Genomic DNA, 26,803 nt, shown 5'->3' with positions numbered 1-26,803 from the left:
AAAATAATTTTGGAAGAGTCTGGAATTAACTTTAAAGTTTCTTTTCTTGCTTGAGATTTCTGAGTCTATGATTTCTCTTGAGGAACTATGCAGTATGATCATAGTACCATTTATTAAAAACAAAATAACTGTGCTTTATTTAAAATAGGTTGTCTGAATTTTCCCCTCTTCATCCAACTGGGCATATCCTGCATGGCCCAGAAAAGAACACACATATCTACCCCTTATCTACTTGTCCCTAGATAGTAACGTGTCTTCTTTCTCCTCAGTGGCCAAACACAAATGCCAGCCCTAATCATATTCTAGCAAATAACCGTTCAACATTTCTATTGCCAAAGAATTTTAAAGCCAGAAAGGCCCATAAAAATCACAAATGGCTCTAACGGTTCTCTGCATCTATCTGCATATAAGATACAAATGCAGTAATCTGAAGAGGTACATGCACCCCAACGTTTATAGCAGCAATGTCCACAATAGCCAATCTATGGAAAGAGCCAAAATGTCCATCAACAGATGAATGGATAAAGAAGATGTGGTATATATACACAATGGAATATTATGCAGCCATCAAAAAACCCACAAAAACGAAATCTTGCCATTTGCAACAACGTGGATGGAACTAGAGGGTATTATGCTGAGTGAAATAAGTCAGAAAAAGACATATATCATATGATCTCACTGATATGAGGAATTCTTAATTACAGGAACCTGAGGGTTGCTGGAGTGGTAGGGGTGGGAGGGATGGGGTGGCTGGGTGATGGACGTTGGGGAGGTTATGTGCTATGGTGAGTGCTGTGAATTGTGTAAGACTGATGAATCACAGACCTGTACCTCTGAAACAAGTACTACATTATATGTTAAAAAAAAGAAGAAGAAGATAGCAGGAAGGGAAGAATGAAGGGGGAGAAATCAGAGGGGGAGATGAACCATGAGAAACTGTGGACTCTGAGAAACAAACTGAGGGTTCTGGAGGGGAGGTGGTGGGGGGGATGGGTTAGCCCGGTAATGGGTATTAAAGAGGGCATGTTCTGCATGGAGCACTGGGTGTTATATGCAAACAACGAATCATGGAACACTACATCAAAAACTAATGATGTAATGTATGGTGATTAACATAACATAATAAAATAAAATTAAAAAAAAAAAAAAAAGCACCACAATGGGAAAGCACGTGGAGAGTTCACAGAAAACTGCCTAGGCAGCCTGCAGGCAGCAGGAAAACAATGGTATCAGTAGAACCCTGTGACCGGCTTTCTGGTGCTTATCCATAGTTTGGAAAGCCAGGTTGAAGAAACAGCAGGCTATAGGGTTTACTACAAAACACATTAAAACAGCAAAGCTCTTCCCTCCAATATTTGGTCAAGATCATAGATTTAAGTTTTTGTGATAGCCTGACTTGTAGGCAGAATTCTTTGGGTTATATTTTTAATATCAGGGAAGGAAAGAAAGTAACTCAGATTGTTTTTGGGAGGAATCAAAACTACCTGAACTCTGTGAATTAAATAAATAACAAGCAAAATTTGTGCTCTACAAGGGAGTCTGCAAATCTGTAAGCCAGAGCACCTTCTGCTCTTTTAGGTAGGGGAAGGTGATATCGGAGCCCATCGGATGCCATTTTATGACACGGACATGTACACAGTAGGTGACCATGAATATCTATATGGTATTAGAAAGAACTACTGACTTCTGGATTAGTATAATAGAATAAGCAGCCAAGTCTACCTCCGTTCTCTCCCTTTGTTTTAAAAATAATAAAATTATATCAGTGCTGGGGAGGAAAAAAAAAAGTACCAGCCGAAGACCACAAAGTTTGAGAAACCAGGTAGCAATTGAGCAGATAAAAGGGCATAGATTGACAAGCAGAAATATGGAAAAAAGCAGTCCAAAATACCAGAAGTAAATTCTTACTTCTCGCAGAACACGAAGGGTAAGGGTGGGCCACGGTACAATCATCCGGGGAATTAATTAAAATCCACGTCAAGAATGGGCAGGCCTAAAGCAAAACAAAACACAACAACAACAACAAAACAGAATGGGCAGGCCTATAAAACAGCTAGCTACCTCCTCTCATATCCTCTCCAAGTCTTAGAGCAGGCTTCTCACACAAACGGCTTTTGCCCCTGGGATAAAGTGAGAAGTGCATTATTAGACTAAGAAAACAAAACATCCTTCTAGAGAAAGCACCCAATATGGGTGTAGGAATGCAAAAGATAAGCAGAGCAGAGTTTAGAGATAACTCCCAGCTTCAATTACAGACTTGCAAGTTAAGTCAGTCATGCCAAAGTAACTGTCTTAGCTTTGGCAATGGTGCCAATTGGTTGACTCAGTCCTAAAGTGAAGCCTGCCTGCCAACACACTCCCATTTGAGGGAGAAGCCTATTGTTGAAAGAAACCTACGCAACCGTGCAAAAAATTACCCCAGCTATTAATCTTATTATTAATCAGCCTCATTCATATATTGAACCAACAACTAAAAACATCAGACATTTGAAGAAAACCAATAGTATAAAAAAATGAAAAAGATGAACAAATGTAACATGTCTCAAGAGATCAGATGATTCAGAGAACAGAAGGAAGTTTTATGAACCTTCTAATTTGTATCTTCAGAAATATTTATTGGTTCCATAAAGTAAAACAAAAATAGCTTGCTAGCTGTTTCTTTTTAAGAGCCATCATTTTTAGCACAGAATCAATATAGAAAAAAATAGATATTAAAGTTTATTATTTGAGTAATAAAGATAACCACTAGAAGAGCTCAAAACAACAGAATTAGCAAAAGTGTTGGTGGTGAAAAATTCCTAAATTTCTTTTTTTTTTTAAGGATTTTATTTATTTGACAGAGACAGCAAGAGAGGGAACACAAGCAGGGGGTGTGGGAGAGGGAGAAGCAGGCTTCCCGCCGAGTGGGGAGCCCAACGCGGGGCTCAATCCCAGGACCAGGACCCTGGGATCATGACCTGAGCTGAAGGTAGACACTTAACCAACTGAGACACCCAGGCGCCCCCTAAATTTCTAATCTTTATAGCAAGGAGTCAACATATTCTACCTATTTTTGATAAATCAAGAAACAGAAGTAGAGGGGCGCCTGGGTGGCTCAGTTGGTTAAGTGACTGCCTTCGGCTCAGGTCATGATTCTGGAGTCCTGGGATTGAGTCCCACATCAGGCTCCCTGCTCAGCAGGGAGTCTGCTTCTCCCTCTGACACTCTTCCCTCTCATGCTCTCTATCTCTCATTCTCTCTCTCTCAAATAAATAAAATCTTTAAAAAAAAAAGAAACAGAAGTAGTATGTTTAATATATAAATGCTACAGGAGTTCAGAGGAAACAACCAATCACTTGGGGGCAAAAACGACATTGCTTGAATTCAGTTTAAGTTTGTATATGGAGATAGCCAAGCCAAAATGTCCTACTTAAGAGGAACATTCAGGACTCCTTTTTATTTCATGAACAGGCACAAATACTAGCATATATTCAGTATACTTGGAAATTTTTCTAATGACAAATTTAAAGCAGTAACTAACCACCTGCTTATTGGCATATGTTACAGAAAAGCAATTCCCTTCAGATCCCAGAGAGCAACAGTCTTGGGGAAAATATGACTTATAAGTTTCTTGAGTGTTTCACTTTCTATATTCAAGAGCAAAACACACATACACAAAAACAAAATAAAACAAAAGGAAAGAAAGAAAGAAACTATAAAACTAGAAAAGATTCTTCTGGGGCTGGAGGAGGAGAGACATTTCTTAATGTTTTTGACCATTTCATATATACTTTTTAAATATTGTGCAGGAATTACTTAATTCCTTTATTTTTTTAAAAAATATAATTCAACTATGGGGCTCAGACTAGTTCAAAAACTGAATGAATTTAAAATAAATATTGGACATTTTAAAATGAGGATGAAATGGGGCATCTGGGTGGCTCAGTAGTTAAGCATCTGCGTTTAGTTCAGATCATGATCCCAGGGTCCTGGGATCGAGCCCCACATCGGGCTCCCTGCTTGGCAGGAAGCCTGCTTCTCCCTCTCCCACTCCCCCTGCTTGTGTTCCTGTTCTCGCTGTGTCCCTCTGTCAAATAAATAAAATACTAAAAATAAATAAATAAATAAAATGAGTATGAGAACTTCAAAATCATCAATAAGACATCAAGAATGGTGGATTTCATTATCTCATGTTCACCAAATTAGCATTTGACTTGAACTTTTTTGAGAAACTATTGGATAACTAGTAAGAGAATCATTTCCTCTTCCTATTCACATTTAGGGAATACTTCCAAATTTCTACCCTTCTATGCCCTTTCTCAAGTATTTTATTCACATGCTGAAAATACTGACAATCAATGTAACCCAAACTGAATTAGCCACAATTTTAAGAAATACTATGGTTTTGTGTGTTTAAAGTTGGCTCATTTGAACAATTATACCTGGAACTTGGTGAGAATAATGAAAAATCTAAATTTTTATTATGATTTAAATAATGAGTGCCTACTAAACTCAGCCTTTACATAGTAATGATTAATTAGGCTTTAATAATACTAGTACTAGTAGTACTTTGTTACAAAAACTTTTACTAATATGAACTATGATTTACAAATGCATTGCAATATGAAGACATTTTGTGCTAACTCAAGAAAAATTGTTTATAGGAAATAATATGTTGTTAGAAATATATTTAAGCATATGTAGAAGAATAAGAACATGAACTATATTGTTTGGAATTTTGACATCCTAATAGACTGTTCTGGGGGAAAGCTTTCTTCCAAAATCTCAGTTAAAATGGAAACACATCCACTCAAATACTGATATATACATCACCATTCCAGGATTAAGAAACAAATAATTTAAATTAATATAACATATAGAAGCACTTTATTTATTTTACAAATATTAAAGTCAAAGAAATGGTTAATAAGTAACACTATGACAAGTCATTATTAAATGTATTATAAGATGCAAATATTGTTAAATATATGTGCATATTTAATGTATGAATTAAAGTCATCAAGCATTCTGTGTAGTGTCATTTAACAAATGATAATAAGGTTTTATAAATGGAATCTTCATAGAAGAGTAAACATCACTAAAAATACTTTCAATAACCCACACTATAGTAAATCTCTTTATCCTCCATATATCCCACAAATAATCTTTTTACTCCTGAAATACTTACAGGATGTATTTGATATTAAGTGATATACAAATTTTTTAACATCATAATGTAAGTAAACCTTCAGTTTAACCACTGTATCCATCTGATGTACACAAGTTACCAGGTGAAAAATTCAGTCAAGCAAGTTAGTAGCATTTTGCCGACAAAACTCCAGACGTATTATATTACTGAAATAATCTTACTTTTAAACTCAATTTACTCAACACAATTGGTTTGTGCAGACACAGCTTTGTCTTTCCCACATGCATACAAAACAGCAAAATAAATATCTAAACCTGTTAAATATAATCACAGAGCATAAAATTGTTTTCCCCAGACTTTTAATTATTATATTAAACATTAGCCCTAGCTATAAGGATCCCAAATATTTCTTTAAATTATAAATGCATCTGGGGGCGCCTGGGTGGCTCAGTCAGTTAAGCAGCCGACTCTTGATTTTGGCTCAGGTCATGGTCTCAGGGTTGTGAGATGGAGCCCCGCATAGGGCTCTGCACTGGGTGTGGAGCCTGCTTAAGATTCTCTCTTTCCCTCTCCCTCTGGCCCGCCCCCTCCTCTCTCTTAAAAAAAAATTATAAATGCATCTGCACACTATCTTATAGTATTTGTGTGTGTGTATATATGTATTTCAGAATATTCATTTTCTGAAAGTTGTGCTTTAGAACAGTGCTTCTTAATCTTTAATGAACATATAAATTGGCTAAAGATCTTGTTAAAATGTGGACTGTGATTCAGTAGGTCTGGGGTGGGGCCCAAGAGTTTGCATTTCTAACAAATTCCCAGGTAATGATCCTGGCCCACGGAACACATTGTGTGGAGAGGCCCTTAAATAAGTGTTTCTAAATCTTGACTAATCCTCAGAACCATTCGGAGCAGTTGGTAGATATACACTGAAAATAATAAATCTCTTATTTGGGGCAAGACTCAGAAAACTGGCCAGATGGCTTACCTAAGTTCAAAACACTGATTTAAAAACTAGTAAAATTGGGGCGCCTGAGTGGCTCAGTCGGTTGGGCGTCTGCCTTCGGCTCAGGTCGTGATCCCGGGTTCCTGGGATTGAGCCCCACGTTGGGCTCCCTGCTCGGTGGGGAGCCTGTTTCTCTCTCTCCTCCCTGCTCATGCTCTCTGTTGCTCTCTGCTTCTCTCAAATAAATAAATAAATAAATAAATAAATAAATAAATAAAAATCTTAAAAAAAAAAACCTAGTAAACTTAACAAAAACTCTCGGCATTCTTTAAAGTCTCACTATTTCCAACAATATTTACATACTTCAGAAATTTTTCTTGGGGTGCCTGGGTGGCTCAGTTGGTTAAGTGGCTGCCTTTGGCTCAGGCCATGATCCCAGGTCCTGGGATGGAGTCCCATGTCAGGCTCCTTCCTCAGTGGGAGGCTTGCTTCTCCCTTTCACTCTGCCTGCCGCTCTGCCTACTTGTGTTCTCTCTCTCTCTCTGACAAATAAATAAATAAAATCTTTAAAAAAAAAGAAATTTGTCTTGATCAGTAAGAAAAACTACCATCAGAAGAAAAAATTGGAAGAAAAAAATTGAATATTGCTTACCATTATGTTTACACTAAAAAATGGTACTTCCTTCCTGATTCTATGTAGAGATATTTAGACTAAGCAGTATAAATGACAAAAGAAAACAAAATTCCACAGAAGCAAAACAAAAGGAGATTACCCTTTAAAGTACTCACTATATGCCAGATACTTTTGTACATTTCTTGTTATGTAGAATGGGAAAATGAAATTATTTTCCCCAAAGTAATCAGAATGTAGAAGAGAAAAAGGTGAAAACAGCTTTCCATTCCATACGGATTTTATGTAGCAACTTGAAACTGCCTTTGTTGGGACATGATTTGGATTCTATGAACTCTACCACCCCGGGTAGCAGAGAGGACCGAGAGACTTGAGGGGTCAAAGGCATAGAGGTGGGAAAGGCTTGGGGATATTTAGGGCAGAGTGACTATTTTGATTATTTTTGAGAGTCAGTTAAAAATAGGGAGTAACAAGACATGGCAGGAGAGGGAGATCTTAGAAAAATAGCAGTTTCAAGAATGCCGAATAAGTGTTTCAACTGTCAAACAGAAAAGACTTAATGAGAATAGAAGATTTAATGAGAGTACAGTGTTGGTTTAAGAAAGATAAGGAAATGTAAACTAATAGAAGAAAAATAGAAAGTTTCAGAATTGAAAAAAAAAACAATCAAATTTTGAGAGCGTGAGTTGGAATGGTGCCTAAAGACTGTCAAATCTTTTTTGTGTTCTTGTCTGAAGTGGGTGGAGCTGAAAATCCCTGGTTTACAGGAGGTGGAGAAAAGCGAAGTCAAAGTGTCCAAGGCAGCTAATAGGATTCAAATATTCAGGCACTCTTCTAATGTGGGGGGGTGGGGGGAGCTTCCTTCTAAATGATGTTTGTAGGGTAATTAAAACCCCCAGAAAAAGCCACAGGTGGTGTAACAAAACGGAGAGAGAGATCTTCGAGTCAGACAGACCTCAATTTGAATCTTGGCTTAATCATTTGCTAAAACGTGACTCTAAGTAGATTATTTTACTTCTCAGTTAAGTCAGTTTCCTCAATAGAAAAAAATATATGTAAATAGCCATAATAAAAACTACTGCAGCAGCGCCTGGGTGACACAGTCGGTTGAGCATCCCACTCTTGGTTACAGCTCAGGTCATGATCTCAGGGTCTTGAGATGGAGCCCCATGGGGCTCCCCACTCAGCGAGGAGTCTGCTTCTCTCCTTCTGTACCCCCTCCCCGCACCCCCCTGCTTGCACAAATAAAATAAATAAATCTTAAAAAAAAACACCAGAAAACCAAAATTACTGCAAAGTGTGGTTATGCCTTAAAGGGTGGGCTTCTGCCAGAGAGACCACATTATGATTCTGTCTCATAAAACCTGACATAGTCGATACTTTCACCAAAACCCCAGTAAAGGCAAAACAGAAAAAACAGTTTAATTCAGTTTGGAGAGCTTCAATAAATTGGCTTAGCAGAGAACTGAAACATTAAAAAAAGGAAAAGGATTTTTGTCAGCATGTTAAAAAGAATTATTTTCAGCAGCAATGATGTAGGAACTTCTTGGTCAGAAGTCATGGAATCATTTGGGGAGATGACACTTCCAACTGTTTATCACCAATTCCTGAAATTCTATTTAAGGTCTACTTCGTAAAGCAGAAATATCAGCTGCTGTAAAAGGCTCCAAAAGCAAGGTCCTTGTCTCTTTCTTAGTTTTCCTTACGCTTTAGTTCTGATTTTATGAACAAAAAGGTTTTTTGTTTAAGGATATGTTACCCTGTCATACCTTTGTGTCCAAATTGTGTAGTACTAAGTGCAGAATTAAGCAATTACATGTATGTCTAAGGGCAATTTCAGTGGTTGAGTTATTGGGTTGTTCTTAAAATTAATACTGTCAATACAGTGAAAGAAAAGACTATCATAATATTTCTGCATATATTTCATTCTGGTTGCAAGTTCTGCTTTCACTAAAAGGTTTTCTAAAAAGTGAAAAGCTTTATTTTATTAATTACTAAAAATTAACCAATTACTTAAAAAGTTCAAAAGCTTCATGTATCTAAATGTTTCATAAAATAATTAATATTCTTCAGATGTATATTAATCCATCTTAAATTTCTGAGAGACAGGAAAGAACACTCATCTTGTGACTATGCTATTAGTCTCATGAGAAAATCACTGCTAAGTTTAAACTCTAATGAGTAGCTATTCTTTTGGCTGATAACATCCCAACGTATAACAAATATGGTCAGAGTAAAGCTATCATAACTAGAAAATTTTAGCAACCATGAATATACCCTTCCCTTCTTTTGTACCGTTTGTCATAGAAATAGGAACCCCTAAGAGGTGATACGAAGTTCAAATGTAGACAACACGACATGGGGGAGAGGGACACAGTGATAGTCACAAGGCATAAACAGATTTAACAAATAATGTAAAAGAGGTAAAAACCCAGCTATGAGTTTACTCAACCTCAAATTTCCATTCAATTCCGATGAAAGTGGGTTTCTATTCCCTTTAAAGAACTACATTCATCTGTGCCCTGGATGCTGGCAGTCTCCCCTCATCATCTTTCATTCCTTGTTTCAACTTTTTACTCTTCTTTCACTTTTAATCTTTTTATCTCCACTGTCTCCTCCCCTCAAGACCTTTCCTCGGTCCTGCTCCCTCTCAAGCCCCATCGTATTATCTCCCTTTTAATCAGCATTTTCCCCAAAGGACCAGTGTATACACACGTGTATCACTTCTGTGTGAACTCCTTCAGTTGCCATGCAAGTCCTCGACTATGTTCTGTTGGAAAACACTCTTGCCAAATCTATAACCTGCTTCATGTCTCATCCTCGTTTTAAAACCACCCTTCCATCTGTAATAATGTTTTTAAAAATCTCTTAGCTTGTTAAAAATCTCTTCTGTTGTCCATTGACTCCTGGCTCCTAGTTCTCTGCTGTCTTATGGATTCACATCCTTTACTGGTTCTTCTTTTTTCCCTTAGTCAAAGTCATGGCTTGTGGCTTATTTGTGGTTGTCTTCCTCTTTACAGTCTCCTTCAAAATAATGGACTCTGGCCAACTGCATTTGATATGACTTCCAAAAAGTCATCATTTCCAACTCATCGCCAACTGCCTGCTGAACACGGATATCCCACTGGCAATGCAAACATACTTCTCAAACAACACTTTTATCACTTCTCACCTTTTTCTGCCTACCATCGAACCTACTATTCTTTCTGGGTTCTAGATATCACCAGGTTCACAGTCAAAACAAATACAAATGTCCAGGCACAGATTATTTTCTGTTTCTCTAATTATTAACATACCTTTTACAATTGTATTCTCCCTTAAATCTGTCCTCTTAATTTCTTTCCCTGTCCTTCTCTAGTTAAGATTACCATTATTATTTTTTTGGACAGCATCCTTTAGCCTAGATATACAGATTCCAATCTTTTTCTAGTTCAATCACTTCTTCCTAATGTTCCTAAGGATATTTTTAAATAGGATAGTCTGGTTATGTTACATTCACTACTTTGCTCAAAATCTTCCAGAATATTTAAAGTTCTTTAAAAATTCAAAACTTCAAATTTTGGCCTTGGTCCATATATTTAAAGACTACATAAGCCAACTTTTCCCGAAACATTCTCCAATTTCTCAGATACAATACACAAGGCTACATTTTGAAAACTACCCATCCTTTTCTTTTCTCTCTTCTGTAAATCTGCTTAATCTGTTCCCAATGCCTAGAATATTCTCTACACTTTTAGTGTGATGAATTTGTGTTTTTTTTTCCAAAACTTCACCTCAAATAAATCTCTTCCATCTACCTGTCCTTAATTCCTCAGTACAGTGATTAAGTCTATCTTTACAACTTGCTTGATTTTTTGAGGCCTATATTACATATTTCCCATCTTCATGACCTACACTTCTCAGATGCAGGTGATTACTCATTATTTTGCTGAAAATTTTTGTATCATTGTGAGTTATACATAGTATGTGTTCAGTGAGTATGTGTTGAATGGAACCATATCACAGGGCTAAGAAAAATTCCAAAACATGGATTGGATAACAAGATCAAAAGAGGGATTAATCAGTGTGGACTGCATTGGTGAAAAAGCATTCATGTGGGATAGTATTGAACTGGGCTTTTATAACCAGTGGAATTTGATAAGCAGAAAGAGCAGAGAGGATGACACAAAGTGATAATAACATAAGAAAAGAAATAGAAAAAAAGGAATATTGTATATGTTTGGGACATATATATAGGTATATCAGTCAGGACCCAATGTTTTTGTTTATGAAATAATAGGGGATAAGTTTGGGAAAGAAAAAGCCCAGTTTTGGGGAAGTACATGACTGAAAGGCTAAGATTTGTAAAGCTTTATAGAGCAGACAGTGGGCAGCCATCGAAGACTGTTTACAAGTTATGAGAAAGAAGAATAGGAACAATTATTTATCTTATGATGATATCAATTTAAAAAATAGTATGTACTAATTTAAAATGGTGGAACTGATTGTTCCAGGTACTTGTAAGACTTTTCTAGAACCATAATGTCTAAACAGAATTCAAACTTTATACTCATTTCTGTGAGTGCTATGAATATATTTTACAGGATCAAAGTTGTATGTTACAGACATAGCATTTTAGTCTGATGAATTCAAGCATCTATTCTGAGCTTTACCTATTTAAATGTTTGATATTTCAATATCATACTTAAAGTATTGTCTTGTCTTCTTTCATTTGTATTTTAAGATCATGATGGAATAACAGACCTACTAAACACTTTTTCTCAATTGTTAAGACATAATATTTATCTGGGAGAGAGTCAACAGACAATCTAAAAAGTTGAGGGAAATCTATTTGGTCATCTTGACGGAGCAACTGATCTTGGTTGGATGTATAGTCTAAATAAAGATAAAATGATTGTAAAGAATTAAGATTTTGTTAACCATTAAGTTTATTCCTTTAAACATTAGGAACTAACTTTGGAATGCCCTGTACACCAAGGTAAGGGTTTCATGTTTTTTTTTCTAGTTGAAATCCTATTAAAAGATTATAAGCAAAAAATCAACAGTCTTGGATTTCATGAAATCATGTTTCTGGGGGAATCACTGAAAATCCTTGGATTGTTCTTTTTCTAAAATCTCACCCTATAAATAAAATTATCTCATAGATCTGACTGAGACCTTAAACGTGTTCTCAACAAACTGCAAATAGTCAAGTAATATGTATGGTAATTTCAAAAGTGATCATAAAATCTATCTGGTTTTTGAAATCTTTTCATAGGTAAATGCAATTAGCAACATTTGGAAAAACTGAATGATTTTCTTATATATAGAATTAAAGTTAAAATACAGAATCTGTGAAAACTAATAGATATGAACCATGACTTAAGACTAAAGAATTACCAGGTCATCAATAAACTCCCCTTTGAATTCCATGAATAATGGAGATATATTAGGGGAGTCACTTAGATTCTTTCTCACTGTTTTCTCAACTGTAAAATAAAGTATTTGAATTAGATGAAACATAGGGCTCCTTTTAGCTATAATATTCTATCAGTCCATAGAGGATGGAAATACGTGCTGGGTACACATCTCCTTTCTCTCTATTTTGGCAATGCAGTAACAGGGCACAACCCTTCTAATACAGCAAAGTAACTATTCAGATCATATATAAAGAGACAAAGGCAGGCATGCAAAAAAGTATATTTGCCAGCCTTAAATGAGTATATGAGATACGCAACTTGATTTAGGGAGAAATAGAGATAAAACAATAGTGTACTTGTTCCTCATATCATTTTAATTCTTTATTTCAACTTTGTATTATCTATTCATCAGCAAAATATTCACTAGGTATGCATATATGATCCTGTAGGAAAATTTAAGCTTGTTTATCAAATTTTAATGACATAATTTTGTCAACACTTCCCCCTAAAATTACACAATGTGAATTTATGAATTATGCTTAATTTAATGAGAATTTATCTGATATTTACCTGATACCTTCCCTTCAGTGTGATATCTCTTAAGATACTCTTACTTAAAGAATACTTAAATGACAACTCTCATAGTCTCTTATTCCTATTCTATATTGTCTGTTTTAGCCAGACTAAATATTTTACATATAAAATTCTAAATTAAAATTAAAGTATTATATTGTTACTCTGAAAATACTAAATATACAGCCTATGTATTCCGGAGTGTGATGTTATAACTACTGCTCTGGATTTGAAAGGTAGATTGCTTCTGCCAATATTACAAAATATCTCATCCTATCTCTCTTAAGAGAGAACAGGAGGAATATCTGTTGGAATGGTAAGCACAACTTCAGGAAAAAGCTTGGGAACATGGTTGCAAGAGCCTAAGCATTTCATGTTGTTTTTTAATGTTAAATATGACAGAAGTTCCATCTTGAAATCTTTAACTTGGTATAAGACTTTATTCTTTATCTTACCACTAAGGTGAATTTACTAGCACCAAAATTATCATTATGATAAAGGATATGATTAATTGGAAGTAAGCATGTGCAATTTCATCTAAGTTATATGAATCATTATATGATTATAGCATGACAGAACTCTGATAATGTAAGCTTTCTGAACTCCACTGACTCAAGATTTAAAGTACAGCATGCAGTTTTAGGTTTAAGTCTTTAATGTCAACGGGAATTATATGCTGCTTAACATGACATCCTATGTATTAAAATTACATGAAAAATCCAGTTATTTGGAAATATTTTTGAAGTAAATACATTGTAGCATGAATGGTGCCAGTGATAAAAATTTGATGTCTATAATCTGTTAATCCTATGCATAACAAATGATTCATTTGACTAATGAAAATTACAAACATAAAAAATTAACTTCAAAAGAAGAGAACAAAAATGAATAGCATATAGAATTCAATAAAAGCACATACACATTCTTTTACATAATTGGTCATTTAGATATGTATACATATATGCATGGATGTGTGTGTGTGTGTGTGTGTGTGTGTGTGTGCGCACGCACACTCATGAGTCATGAAGATTTATACACAAGGATGACTTGTTTTTTTGTGCCTTGTGATTATTATGCTAAAATAAGATGATATAGAAATATACAAGGAACAGAAATACAAATAATAAATATGGAATATACATTTTATAAGTCTTTAGAAATGTGCAAGAACTATAGAGTGAACAGTTAGAAGTTAGTGCAGATTATATTTCATATCTGTAGAGACTACACTAATAGCTCATTACAAATAACTTTAAAATGTGAAAGGAAAAATAGTCTATCTGAATGGGCACCATAAATTCACATTATTGTCACATACATATTCTAGTGTGTGTATCAATTTAGTTGATGAAAAATATATTAACAACAACAAAACCACATAACTAAATAAATAATCCTTTCATCAGCCCCTGATTTCTGCCATACTAATGCTTTGGTGAATCATCAAGGGGAGTAAATTATTCATTATAAATTTCAAAGAGGAGCCTCCATTGAAAAAGCTCTGCTACTGGTCCTTCTTGGAACCAACATCAAGAGAATTCATTGCAATCTCAAATATTGAAATAAAATAGAAGGTGAGAGGCAATCACTCAGGAGAGGTGTCTAGAATGAACTGAGTTCAGGGAGCTACATCCCAGCTGAGTGAGGTGTGTAAAGATAATTATTAATATTTTGAATTACACTTGGAAAGAAAAAGATTAATCAAGAAGTTGCATACAGATGTCAACCAAGGTTTTAAAAAACAGAAATCTTTGTTCTATTTCTGAATAGAAATAGAACAATCTGGAACAAATTTCCATTCTGGAAATTTTTTAACAGTATCCCTGAACATGGTCACTATATTATAACTCTATGGCATTAACAAAATCAGCTGTACAGTAAGGGTCTGAAATATTTGGTTATCTTAAGGCCTATTTCATACCAAAGGACTTCAAATAAAAACTACTCAAAATGAACACGATTAATTAACAAATCTAATTTGTACTGCTTCATAATAAATTCAAGTTTACACTACTACAACTTTACACTAATAGTGAAAAGTTAAATCTGGGGTTTATAGGAAGGACTCTAAAAAAGGTACTACAATAGTATCCCTGGTTAACTGTCTATAGCATGTTAGTTAAAATTGTCAATACTACCAATCAGTAGTAATTTATCTTTAACTCTTGGTTCATCTATGCTAATAAATTTATAATAGAGAAGGAAGAAAACACTGGAGGTAATCTGGCACTGCCCCATGTATCTCCTGACTTCGTATCTTGGTGTGCTCTGGCTGGATACACACAATTAGGGGTACAATCACTTTTTCTAACATTCTTTGGCAACAATTTTCCTCGGCTGCCAGAAGGACATCATTTAGATCTGGTGAGGAAGGATTCTTTCTCTTCCACTTAGCTATCTTCCACTTAACAAATTGGAAAACATTTGGATAACACTGATTTTTGTGAGTGAATAAGTCAGGGTTTAACATAAATTAATGAGTATAAAGACTTTCCTCTCATTAAGGAACATTTCCATCTGTCCTAGTCATGATTCAAGGTGTAATGCCTAATGCTTCTTTTTTTTTTATAGATTTTATTTATTTATTTGAGAGAGAGAGAGTGAGAGACAGAGAGCACAAGAGGGAAGAGAGTCAGAGGGAGAAGGAGACTCCCCGCTGAGCAGGGAGCCCGATGTGGGACTCGATCCCAGGACTCCAGGATCATGACCTAAGCCGAAGGCAGTCGCTTAACCAACTGAGCCACCCAGGCACCCAATGCCTAATGCTTCTTATTTAGTGTTAATACCAAATATGTACTTAAATTTACATCAAACAGAATTGCCTCTTTAGTCCAACCAAGAGTATATTGATGGCTACTATAGCAACTGACTTGAATATCTAGTGCACATTTCCTACGTGTTAGTCATCAGGTAAGTACTTTACAGTTATAAAATTTAATCCCCATTACCACCCTATAAGGTAGATATTATCCTAATTTTATAGATTGAGAGCATGAGGCTACAAAAGGTAAGTAATTTGTCCAATATTCCGTCTAGAAAGCTGATTCCAGAGCCCATGGGATAGATGATTTGCTGCGGGGTAGAATTCATGTAAAGACTAAAAAGAGAGATGAATTTGGATAGAAAATAAGAGATTCTTAAAGACTGTCACCCTCCTCTTTCTCTTATTTCCTCCAATCCACAATTCTCCTTGAAATGAAACATTCAGGAGCCAATCACAACAGAATAAGAATCTGTGGAGGGAGAGATTCAATGTGGTCAATGCAATGTGATTTAAATGGTTATAAATGAACTGGACCAAGGCCAGCAAGTTTCATTTTTGGTTTTATAGGTCCAACAAGTTTTATTCATCAAAATACTCATTTGACCCAATGCTAAATGTTTTGAAAATAATACCCAAAAGACAAAGACTCCAAGCATTCAACTTAATTACCTTAGCATTCGGAGCTAACAGGCAGAATCCTATGTAAAATAGTATTCACTTAGGTGTAAAAACCTGTAGGCAAAACTAACAATAAGATTATCTGCAGGTAGGTGTTAATGAGGCCATTCAGACAGATGAGGTGTCAACAAGGTCTAGTTATTGGGGAGTGAACTTGGGTTACTATTGTGTGGTAGGGAAGCAAATTCAGGCTCTTGACAGTCAGCCATTCATAAAGCTGTTTGATATATCAGGAGGGGAAAAAAGGCATCTATCTTATTACCAATGTTTGAAAGAAAAGTAAAATAAGTGAAGATTTTTCCAGATTAGAGTTAAATATATACCATTTGAAAAAAAAAAACTGAGTGTGAAAAGGAAGTATTGAAGAGTAATCTCTCACAAAGAAGCTCTCTTACACTCATACTCTTTCCTTTAAAGTCAGAACTTAATGCTTTTCCCTATAAAATTCAAAGTTACAATAAGGATTTTATGTCATTATTCTTAGAATGTTAAACATACAACCTATGGAGATCAAACATTTCTTTTGAAACACAACAGGTAGATAGAACTTAAGATTATAATTTTCAGGTAAGGATGATATAAGTGAGTACAATTACTCCCCAGTATTGCAATAAATTAGTAGAGGCACAATAAATATAATCTATAAGTGGATATATAAAAGTATCACTAAGGTTCAACAATGTGCAAATAAAGAAGCACAATACTCAGATGATAGCTAACATCTGATGGCTACTTGCATACTAAAACACCAGAAAATGCTTCTCTGAAATATATTTTTATCACTTCTTTTGTTGGGAACTGGATGGAAGAAATGCCTGGGAGAGGATGGTGGGGATGGGGAGCTTCTGACATCAGTTTAGTATCAAATAGGTAATATTACTTATTTCTTTAAGGTAATTTGAGCTTTAACCTACCTTTGGTAATTGCAAGTAGTTTTCTCTGAAATTTATGGTACTTTATTTCCAGCTTTTTAATAAACTTGGAGGATTTATATTTCTGAAGTTAAGGGGGAGGAAGTAAAAAGTATTTTCATCTGCCAATTTGGAACATTTGCCTGAAAATTTTGGCTTTTTATTTGTGAAGGTGGATCAACCATGGAAGTAATATGTGTGATATTAAATTAATCCACTGACAGGGATATATGAATTTTTAGAATTATTACAGTGATTCACAATTTATTACACATTTCAGTTAAATAGATTATAAAGGAATGTGGCTGGCTTTAGAGACCTGTATGCATACTTTCTACACCCTTCTTCCTTTCAGCCTACCAGTTATCTTATGGTACTCCAGAATTTAGTTAAGTATCACCCCAGAGTATTGGTACTTATGAAATTTACTAAATACTAAAAAGAGATCTATGTCCATTGCACAGACATTGTCAACTATGAATAACAGATATCATTTGCTTTAGTTTGCAACTTGATTTTAAATCCCACTATGTAGCCATTTTAGCTTGCAGAAAGGTTATAGCTAATGTAGTCAATAAAAGAAAAACACCTACTTAATATTTAGTGTTTCCCTAGTGTCGTGAAGTCAGGAGGCATCATTTGCAGAGTCACTCAGTGACTGATTTGAAGTATTAAGTTTGGTGCACCATATGGATGGCAAATACCTGGTCTATGCACTTCCATACTCCCTCTGCCTATCAGCCACAGCAGACCTCACTAATTTATCTTGGTAGTCTTTCTGTCTTAGATACTAACCACAGTCTTGACACATAGAACAACTTTACACTCCTATTCAACAGAGCCCTCAAGGCAACCACGAACAATCTGGCATATCCTTGGAAAAACCAATACACTGATGATCACAGACTTGGGTTATAAATTCAGCCTTGCTATTGAGGAATTAAATGGCCTCTGGTAAGTCATTTAATTTCTCTGTGGTTTGTTTTCATTCTGAAAATATGTCAGTGAAAATATAAAGATCTGATGCTATAGATTTATTCTTATGTCAGTAGAATAGAAAATGTTTTTTTTTTAACTTGTAGAAGTAGTTTTAGATAAAGAACAAACATTACTAGTAGTTCAGTCAGCTCACTCTTCAATCTAATGAAAACAATTTTTCCATTGGGATTATTTTAGGAAAAAGTGTTACCAATTAGAAATACTGTCTTTTCCATTTTTAATGCACTATTTTCTTAAAGTATATTTTTGGATGAATCTTTATTAATAAGTATACAGTTATTTTTGAAGTTCATCTTAAATTTATCTTCCTTCAAAACATAGAGAGAATAGTTAGAAGATTAGTTTAGTCTTTCACAGAAATTTACATCATTTCAGCAAAACTTACCACTGCTTTTTAATTTTTGGCATTTTTTCCAGATATTATTATTTCCAAGAAAGTTCAGGAGGGGCAAACACTGTAGGATTAAAATGAATGAAACCCAAACTAGGTAACTTTAGATCATTGAGACACCTGTTTTAATGTACAAAATTCATTACCAATTCTCTGCATTCACTATTTCCATAAAATAGTTTATGTTATGTTGTTTCCACTGTTTTTGTTTTGCATCAAACATTTTTTAAAATGCTTTATGTTTGTATATTTTCCACAAAGAATAGCATTCCATATTAATTTCACACTATTTTTATCAAGAAAAGTCTTTTTTTTAAACTAAGGTATAAAATTAGAAATTTCTTCTTTATTCAGGAAGACACTATTTATTTATAAAAGTCTTAACTGTGATGTGTTCTATCAATTATAAATCAGGAAATATTATGTATAGGATCTTAAAAGTAAATTTTGGGTGAGCCAATTTAGGAATACTCTAGTCCAGAAACTAAGTACCTCAATTCTTAAGGAAATAAGCAAAAATTCTATATATGAAAATATATGACTTACATATTTAGAGATTCCTTAAGAATACAGGTAGTATCCATGCTAAATGGAAACATGAAGTTGCTCTATTTAAAAATTCTTGAATGGCCACTTCAGGATTGTTATTCATTTCCAAGGCTAACTGGTATGTGAATTGGGTCATGAAAGCAATTTTCATTGAATATTAGAGTCTAAAGACACAAATTATACTCTAGTGACAGAATATGTTTAAAAAAAAGGCCTTGGCATATTTATATGGTAACTGGCAGACATGGAACAGCAACTTTCCCCTAAAATATGTAAATATGTATTATATCTATTCATAATCTCTATTTTTTACAAGTCAACACTATCTCATCAAATGATTCCTAAAAGTTCAAGAAAGGTGTAGTGGTGAGTCAACCATATACCTTTACATATTTCAGGTAAATTTTAATGCCATCAACTCACAGAAACAGTGAAGTATATAGATGATGAAATATAATTGAAGAGAGAATACAAGAAGTAACAGAAAACCAACTAATTACACTGGTATCTTAACATTAATCACCTCTGATTAATCATCATCAATGAAAGGGAGTGGCTAATAGAAAATCACAGATAATCTACTTTGTGGTATTGAGTCTATGGCTTTGTGCTTAGCAGCTGAATTTCTCATTGCCCAGTGTAACTTACTGCAAATGTGTTGTGAGGATGCCCATCACCAGAAGAGTGGCCACAGACACATAATTTTGTTTCTGGAAGCAATTCCTAGATTAAACAAAGAGAATCAGGAGTTGGCTCTCCCTGCCCCAATCTTAAGGCTTATGCTAATAATGTACATTAACATTTAAAAATATTTTTGGATTATTATCTTCGTAGGTGAACGTAGATGAGACTATTCCATCTTTGTTTCACAGTTAATAACAGTATAGAATTAAAAAATAAAAATAACTTGGCAAATGCAAAGTTGAATATTTGAACATAACGAATTAACCACTAACCAAAAAATTTCATGGTCTACCATGACCTTGACTCAGGAATCTCACTTCCCATTTCCCACTGCCCCTAAAATTATGGCCAATGTTAGAGAATACTCCTAAAATTTAAATGGGAGTGTGATTTTAGAGTATGGGATGGTATTTGCCCTTAAAACTTTAATTACCTCTTTTTGAAAAAGCTAACTATTGACTTGTACTCAACTATAACCAATACAAATGGAACATAAATCCTGGCTTGTCATGAAATGTGAGAATAATCACAAGAATCTCTTTAAACTGCCTTAGCCATGCATTACTATAACACAAATATTGCCATTAAATATATATTTGAGACTATGGAGCCAAACTCTACAGTCTGTTAAAACCTGTTGATTTGTGCCACTTGTATTGAGAACTACTTTATATACTCAAATGTATAGTTTGCATTTTTATCTGTAAAAGTAAAGTGATTATTTATTGATAAATGACATGGAATGTCATTTTTTACCTAAGTAGCATCAGACATTTCAAAGATTTTGTCTGAAGGGCAAAAGGATTACACTGCATTTGAATAGACCATGTGACAACACATCCTCAGACTTCATGTAGGATATGAAAGGATGATCCCCATTCATAAGATACACCAGGGAAATTATATCAGAAAAGAAGAAAAGCAAGGAGGGATGTGGTAGGGGTGTCAGGGAGTATTTGTAGTGGTTTGATGCATGTAAATATTACATCTTATAAATAATTCTTTTCAAATACATATCTGAAGTTCAGGGTCTCTGTTTAAGAAACGACTGTATATGCTTTACATGGCTATATGCCATTTTCTGGAAGATAAGAGCAACATTAATTCAAACAGGAAAAATGCCTTCCAAAATAGTCCTTTCCTTTCGTTTCCTATGAAGAAGTACGCTACCTGATGCTGGCAGATGAAGACTATGGGGTGTGTGTGTGGGGGGGAAATGTTCAAGTTATATTTTACTGTCAGAATCCAACAAACACGTTTTCATATAAATTATTTTGTCAACAGCCTTGTAGTACCCTTGCTAACCTTATTTGGCACCAGTGCATAATTAGATACACAGGGGTGTGACTCCAATTGAAGGTGTTGGCATTGTAGCACTCTGTGAAAATATTAACTATGAGGTTAACTCCAATTTTCTCTTCTTTAATTAAATGCACATGGTACTAATGAGGTAACCTACTGTTCCTTGATAGCACTAATTAGCTAAGAGGAGAGTACACTCTCACACTGCAATTTAAACCTAAAAATAAGGTTGAAATATGCTAATTGCAGGCAATTTAAAACAGTACAAGTTGAAGAACTAGTCATAATAAGAGAAACTGACTGCTTTACAGCTAGGCAGCTGTAACTTTGGTTAAAATCAAAACAAGCCACATGATTTTTGGACTGCTATTTAACAAGGTCATAAGCATCCTAAAAAAATGAAGTGCTACTCTAAACCATAGCAATGAACCAGACTCACAAAAAATCCTCAGATCAACATCTGCATAAGACCAAAAATAAGTGAGCAGCACCAGAACTCCAAAGGTGCTATGACACTATTTACATTTAATACTAAAAACTAAACTTCATAAATAAGCAACATCACCTTAAACTCTTTCAAGAGCACCCAAATTAAATAAAATACTGTACTTCGTGTCTCCAATATACTACCAAACATACTGGAGTGATGAAGATTTGCCATCTCAATCACAGGGTCAGAAGGGAGGATCCAGAGGGGAGTAAGTCTCAGCACTTGAGGAATATACAAACAGGAAATTGCCAGATAATGTACAAGTACAGTGATAAAAATACAAAAGAGATGCTATGGAATAAAATGGTGTAGGGACTATTTAAGGATATCAGAAGCATTTCATTATAAGAAGGAGATTTTGACTACATTTCTCTATAGATTAGAGCTCTGCGATGAAAGCAGCCTGGAGCTTCATGTTGAGAGAGAATGTTCTCCATTCTCAGCTCAAATGACTTAGAACTATGATTTCAATGAATTTAAGTATAATCCAACTGTATTTTCTTTAATTGCTTTTCAAACATTTTCCAAATATGATTTTAATTGATAAATAATGAGATAAACTTTAATATGAAGTAAGATTCTGAAAGACCCTCAGAATCACTAAAATATAAGTTCTCATTGTGCAAAGTATATTTTCATTATTTTGTATTTTTTTAAGATTTATTTATTTATTTTAGAGAGAGAGAGAGAGAGAGGAGGGGTAGAGGGACAGAAGAAGAGGGAGGAGAGAATCTTAAGCAGATTCTCTGTTGAGTGCAGAGCCTGATGCAGGGCTTGATCTCAGGACCCTGAGATCATGACCTGAGCCAAAATCAAGAGTCTGATGCTCAACCGAATGAGCCACCCAGGTGCCCCAATTTTCATTATTTTTTTGATTCCATAGGATCATAATGTCATATTTTTATTAACCAGAAACTGACTAATCAAAACACTCGCTGACTGACAATGCCAAATCATTCTTATTAACACAGACAGAAATAAAGCACATTAAATTAGTTTATCCTTAGGGACAAGAGAGATATGGACTGCCCCACACTGAGGACTCACAGTGACATTTTTTTGCCCCTGTCACTTTGCATGCAAAATCATAGAATATATATAGTTTAAAGAATCAAAAGAAAGCAATTGAGTAAGCAATAAAAATAGAGTTAAAAAGTAAAATTTGTGAAAATGGAAAGCTAACTTAATTTTAAAGTTTACTGGGTGCCTGGATGGCTCAGTCGGTTAAGGGACCAACTCTTGATTTTCACCCAGGTCATGATCTTGGGGTCATGGGATAGAGCCCTGAGTTGGGCTCCGTGCTGAGCATGGAGTCTGCTTAGGATTCTCTCCCTCTCCTTCTGCCACCTCCACCCCCTGCACTATATGTCTCTCTCTCTCTAAAAAAAACCCAAAAAACAAAACCCTTAAAGTTTACTGAAGAACAATAACAGAAGAAAGCGAATCATTTGAAAAACAAAAGCTTTTAACTACCAACTTATTAATAACTCCTGGAGCTAAAAGTATGTGAGAATAAATTTTGCACTACCCTTAGCCCATCACCATGTCTTGCCAAAAGACTTGGTTGAAGAAACCCACCTTTGAAAAACCCACCCAGCTTCTTCTCCTGGCTGTCCTAGAGCTTTCTACAACAGAAAGTGATAGAATATTGGCAAGAAAGCCTAAAAAACCTCTGATCAACCATGCTTTAATAGATTCATGAAGTTGCAAGTCTGTAAAGAAATAGCAAGGCGAATGAAATCAGACAATCATTTAGAAATGGGTCTCCTAGAGGCAACCTGACATATTCTAGCAAATCGCAGGGAAATACAATGTGAATGGATGTTTTAAGTGTTTGCATCTGTTTCAGATAAGCACCAAAGAACCTTTTAACAGTGAAAAGGCCAGGACAGTGTACAGGAATGAGCTTTTAATATTAACTTCAGAAGGAATCCATTCTTTAGTTAAATATGGATCACTGTAATTTCTGTTAAAACAATAAAAAGTAAGTCATTTAGTGTTGAAAATAAAAATACTAGCTCTGAGACAGTCTGATGGGGTTCAGATCCTGACTCAACACTTATTAGTGGTGTGACCTTGAACAACTTATTTAGCCCCTCTTGGCCCTTCTCTCTAGACAGGGGATGATAAGTAACACCATCATAAGATTAAATACATTAATTTGTATCTAGAACAGCACTGGTACTCATATACTTTGTTTATTAACTGTGTACTTAATATTTATTAACTCTCATTACTGCTTCAAAACAATATTCAATTTTTTTCAAATAAAAATATTATGAAAGTCCTACTATGTATGCATTATTACACACTGTAAAGTATGCACAAATTCTTAAGGCATTATGTCTGCATACAAATAGCTTTCAGTCTCTCATTAGACTTCATGATACAAATCAAAGCCTCTTTCACATGAACAAAAAATATTTTAACTACGGACGTAAAATATCTGCACTCTGAAACCTACATAACAGTGATAAAAGAAATTGAGCATGACACAAATAAATGGAAAGATATACCATGCTCATGGATTGGAAGAACTGTTAAAATGATATTACCCAAAGTAATCTACAGATTCAATGCAATCCCTATCAAAATACCAAGAGCAGTTTTTACAGAAAACAAATCATCCTCAAATGTATAGGGTACCACAAAAGATCTTGAATAGCCAAAGCAAACTTGAAAAGGAAGGACAAGATGGAGGTATCACAATCCCAGATTTCAAGCCATTCTACAAAGCTACAGTAATCAAAACAGGATGGTACTGGCACAAAAATAGACACAGATCAATAGAATGGAACAGAGAGGCGAGAAACAAACCCACACTTATATGGTCAATTAAACTGTGACAAAAGAGGCAAGAATAAAAAATGGGAAAAAGAGAGTCTCTTCAACAAATGGTACTGGGAAAACTAGAAAGCTATATACAAAAAAAAAAAAAAAGAAGAATAAAAGAAAAGAAACTGGACTTTCTTACACCTATAAAAAATATAAACTCAAAGTGGATTAAAGACCTAAACAGAATACCTGAAACCATATAACTCCTAAAAGAAAACACAGGCAGTTAACAGTTGGACATCAGTCTTAGCAATACTTTTTTTTGGATCTGTCTCCTCCAGCAAGGGCAACAGCAAAAATAAACTATTGGGACTACATTAAGCTAAAAGCTTTTGTACAGTCAAGAAAACAATGAGCCAAAAAGGCAACCTACTGAATGACAGAGGATATTTGCAAACGATATATTCAATAGGGTTTAATATCCAAAATATATAAAGCACACATACAACCAACACCAAACAAACAATCCAATTCAGAGCACCTAAACAGATAATTTTCCCAAAGAAGACATACGGGTGGCAAACAGACACATGAAAAGATGTTCAACATCACTCATCATCAGGGAAATGCAAATCAAAACCACAATGAGATGTCACTTCATACTTGTCAGATTGGTGAGTATCAATAAGACAAGAAATAACAAGTGTCGATGAGGATGTGGAGAAAAGGAACGCTTCAGGCACAATTGGTAAGAATGTAATCTGGTGCAGTCACTGTGGAAAACAGTGTGGAGGTTCCTCAAAAAGTTAAAAATAGAATTACCATACAATCCCACAATTCCACTTCTGGATCTGAAGAAAATGAAAACACTAATTTGGAAAAGATAGGTACCCCTACCTTATTGTTTACAATAGCCAAGACATGGAAGCATCCCTGAGTCCACTGATAGATGAGTGGATAATGAATATGTGGTATATTGCATACAATGCAATATTACTCCACCATAAAAAAGAAATCTTGCCATTTGCAACAACATTTATGGACCTGCAGGGTATGTTTTTTTTTTAAAGATTTGATTTATTTATTTGACAGAAGGAGACACAGTGAGAGAGGGAACACATGCGGGGAAAAGCAGGCTTCCCGCTGAGCAGGGAGCCTGATGCAGGGCTCCATCCCAGGATCCTGGGATCAGGACCTGAGCCGAAGGCAGACGCTTAACGACTGAGCCACCCAGGTGCCCCACCTGCAGGGTGTTCTGCTAAGAGAAATAAATCAGACAAATACCATATAAGTTCACTTATATGTGAATCTAAAAAAAAAAAAAAAAACCCAAAACAAACAAAAAGGGAACACAAAACAGAAAGAGATTAATAAATACAGAGGACAAACTGTTGGTTGCCAGAGGGGTGGGAGGAGGAGTGAAAGAGGCGAAAGAGATTAAGAGGTACAAACTTCCAGTTGTAAAATAAAGAAGTCACAGGGATGTAAACTACAGCCTAGGAAATAGAGCCAGTAATATCGCAATGACTTGGTATGGTGACAGATGTTAACTAGACTTACCGTGGTGATCATTTCATAATGTATAAAAATGTTTAATTACTATGTTGTACATCTGCAATTAATATATTATTGTATGTCAATTATACTTGAGTAAAAATAAAATGAAATATGTGTTTTTCTTTTTAGAAACCTGACGCAGCAAAGCAAAAAATTAATGAGTGTGTTTGCATTCACTGACACAATAAAGTGACTTTTAAGGAAGAATGTAATTTTTGCAAAGTTGACGGTATATGTTTCATAGAAAAGTAGGCAAGAATCATGTATTGATCTTTCATGATAAATGAAAATGTTTTAAATTATAGTTTGTTTCTTGAGGTTGGCTAAAGCTGTGCTCAAATTTTTAAGTTTTTTCCTAAGATTTTATTTTTTAAGTTATCTCTACACTCAATTTGGGGCTCAAATCCACTACCCTGATCAAGAGTTGCATGCTCCACTAACTGAGCCAGCCAGATGCCCCCTTCTTTAATATGTTGAAAACTGAAGCATCTGGGGCTCTTGGGTGGCTCAGTTGGTTAAGTGTCTGCCTTCATGAAGCTCAGGTCATGATCCCAAGGTCCTTAAGATTTCATTCTTCATCCTGAGTAAGTAGTTAGCCCCGCCTTCCTTTTTTTCCTATTGCACAGACTGCAAAACCCACATGGTATTGAGGAGAACATGATGCGGCCATTAAGGAATCACTTTGCAGAGAAGCGAAATGGAAGTCCAGGGAGCTGAAATTATTTACAAAAGGCCATGCATTTACTTATTTTTAAGGCTTCTGTGCATTATAGATCCTGTATACATACTGCACAGGCTCTCAAACTTTAGTGTGTAAAAGAATCTTGGGACCAGCTGTTATAATCAAAGATTCAAGGCTACCTTCCTAGAGATTCAGATTCAAAAGATCTGGGATTGGGTGCAGGAATATGCATTTTAACAAGCATCTTGGTGGTTGTAATTTAGAGCTTCTATGATCATATGTGGAGAAACACTGTCTTTCGTGTTCAGGATAGTTGTGTGACAGGTAATTTTTCATTCTTTCATTCT

The 26,803-nt window shown here is 35.0% G+C and overlaps 1 protein-coding gene across 13 annotated transcripts in view; it reads right to left on the bottom strand.

Moving 5' to 3' along the window:
* FOXP2 (forkhead box P2) overlaps nucleotides 1–26,803 on the bottom strand; it is a 251,012-nt gene that overhangs the window by 99,549 nt on the left and 124,660 nt on the right. For 4 of the 13 annotated variants that reach the window (XM_088018663.1, XM_088018664.1, XM_028104898.2 and 1 more), the window contains exon 3: nucleotides 19,615–19,689. The exons of the other annotated variants lie outside the window; for them this stretch is intronic. In XM_088018663.1, the coding sequence (XP_087874789.1) occupies nucleotides 19,615–19,689 (75 nt within the window). The remainder of the gene's footprint in view (nucleotides 1–19,614; nucleotides 19,690–26,803) is intronic. 13 annotated transcript variants of the gene reach the window in all.

The sequence above is a fragment of the Eumetopias jubatus genome, unplaced genomic scaffold (assembly GCF_037043125.1).
Source record: "Eumetopias jubatus isolate StellerSeaLion01/CBP00866 unplaced genomic scaffold, mEumJub1_p1.0 scaffold_14, whole genome shotgun sequence".
Classification (NCBI taxonomy): Eukaryota; Metazoa; Chordata; class Mammalia; order Carnivora; family Otariidae; genus Eumetopias; species Eumetopias jubatus.
The sequence above is the reverse complement of the archived record's forward strand: the minus strand, read 5'-3'. Positions and strand labels throughout refer to the sequence as shown.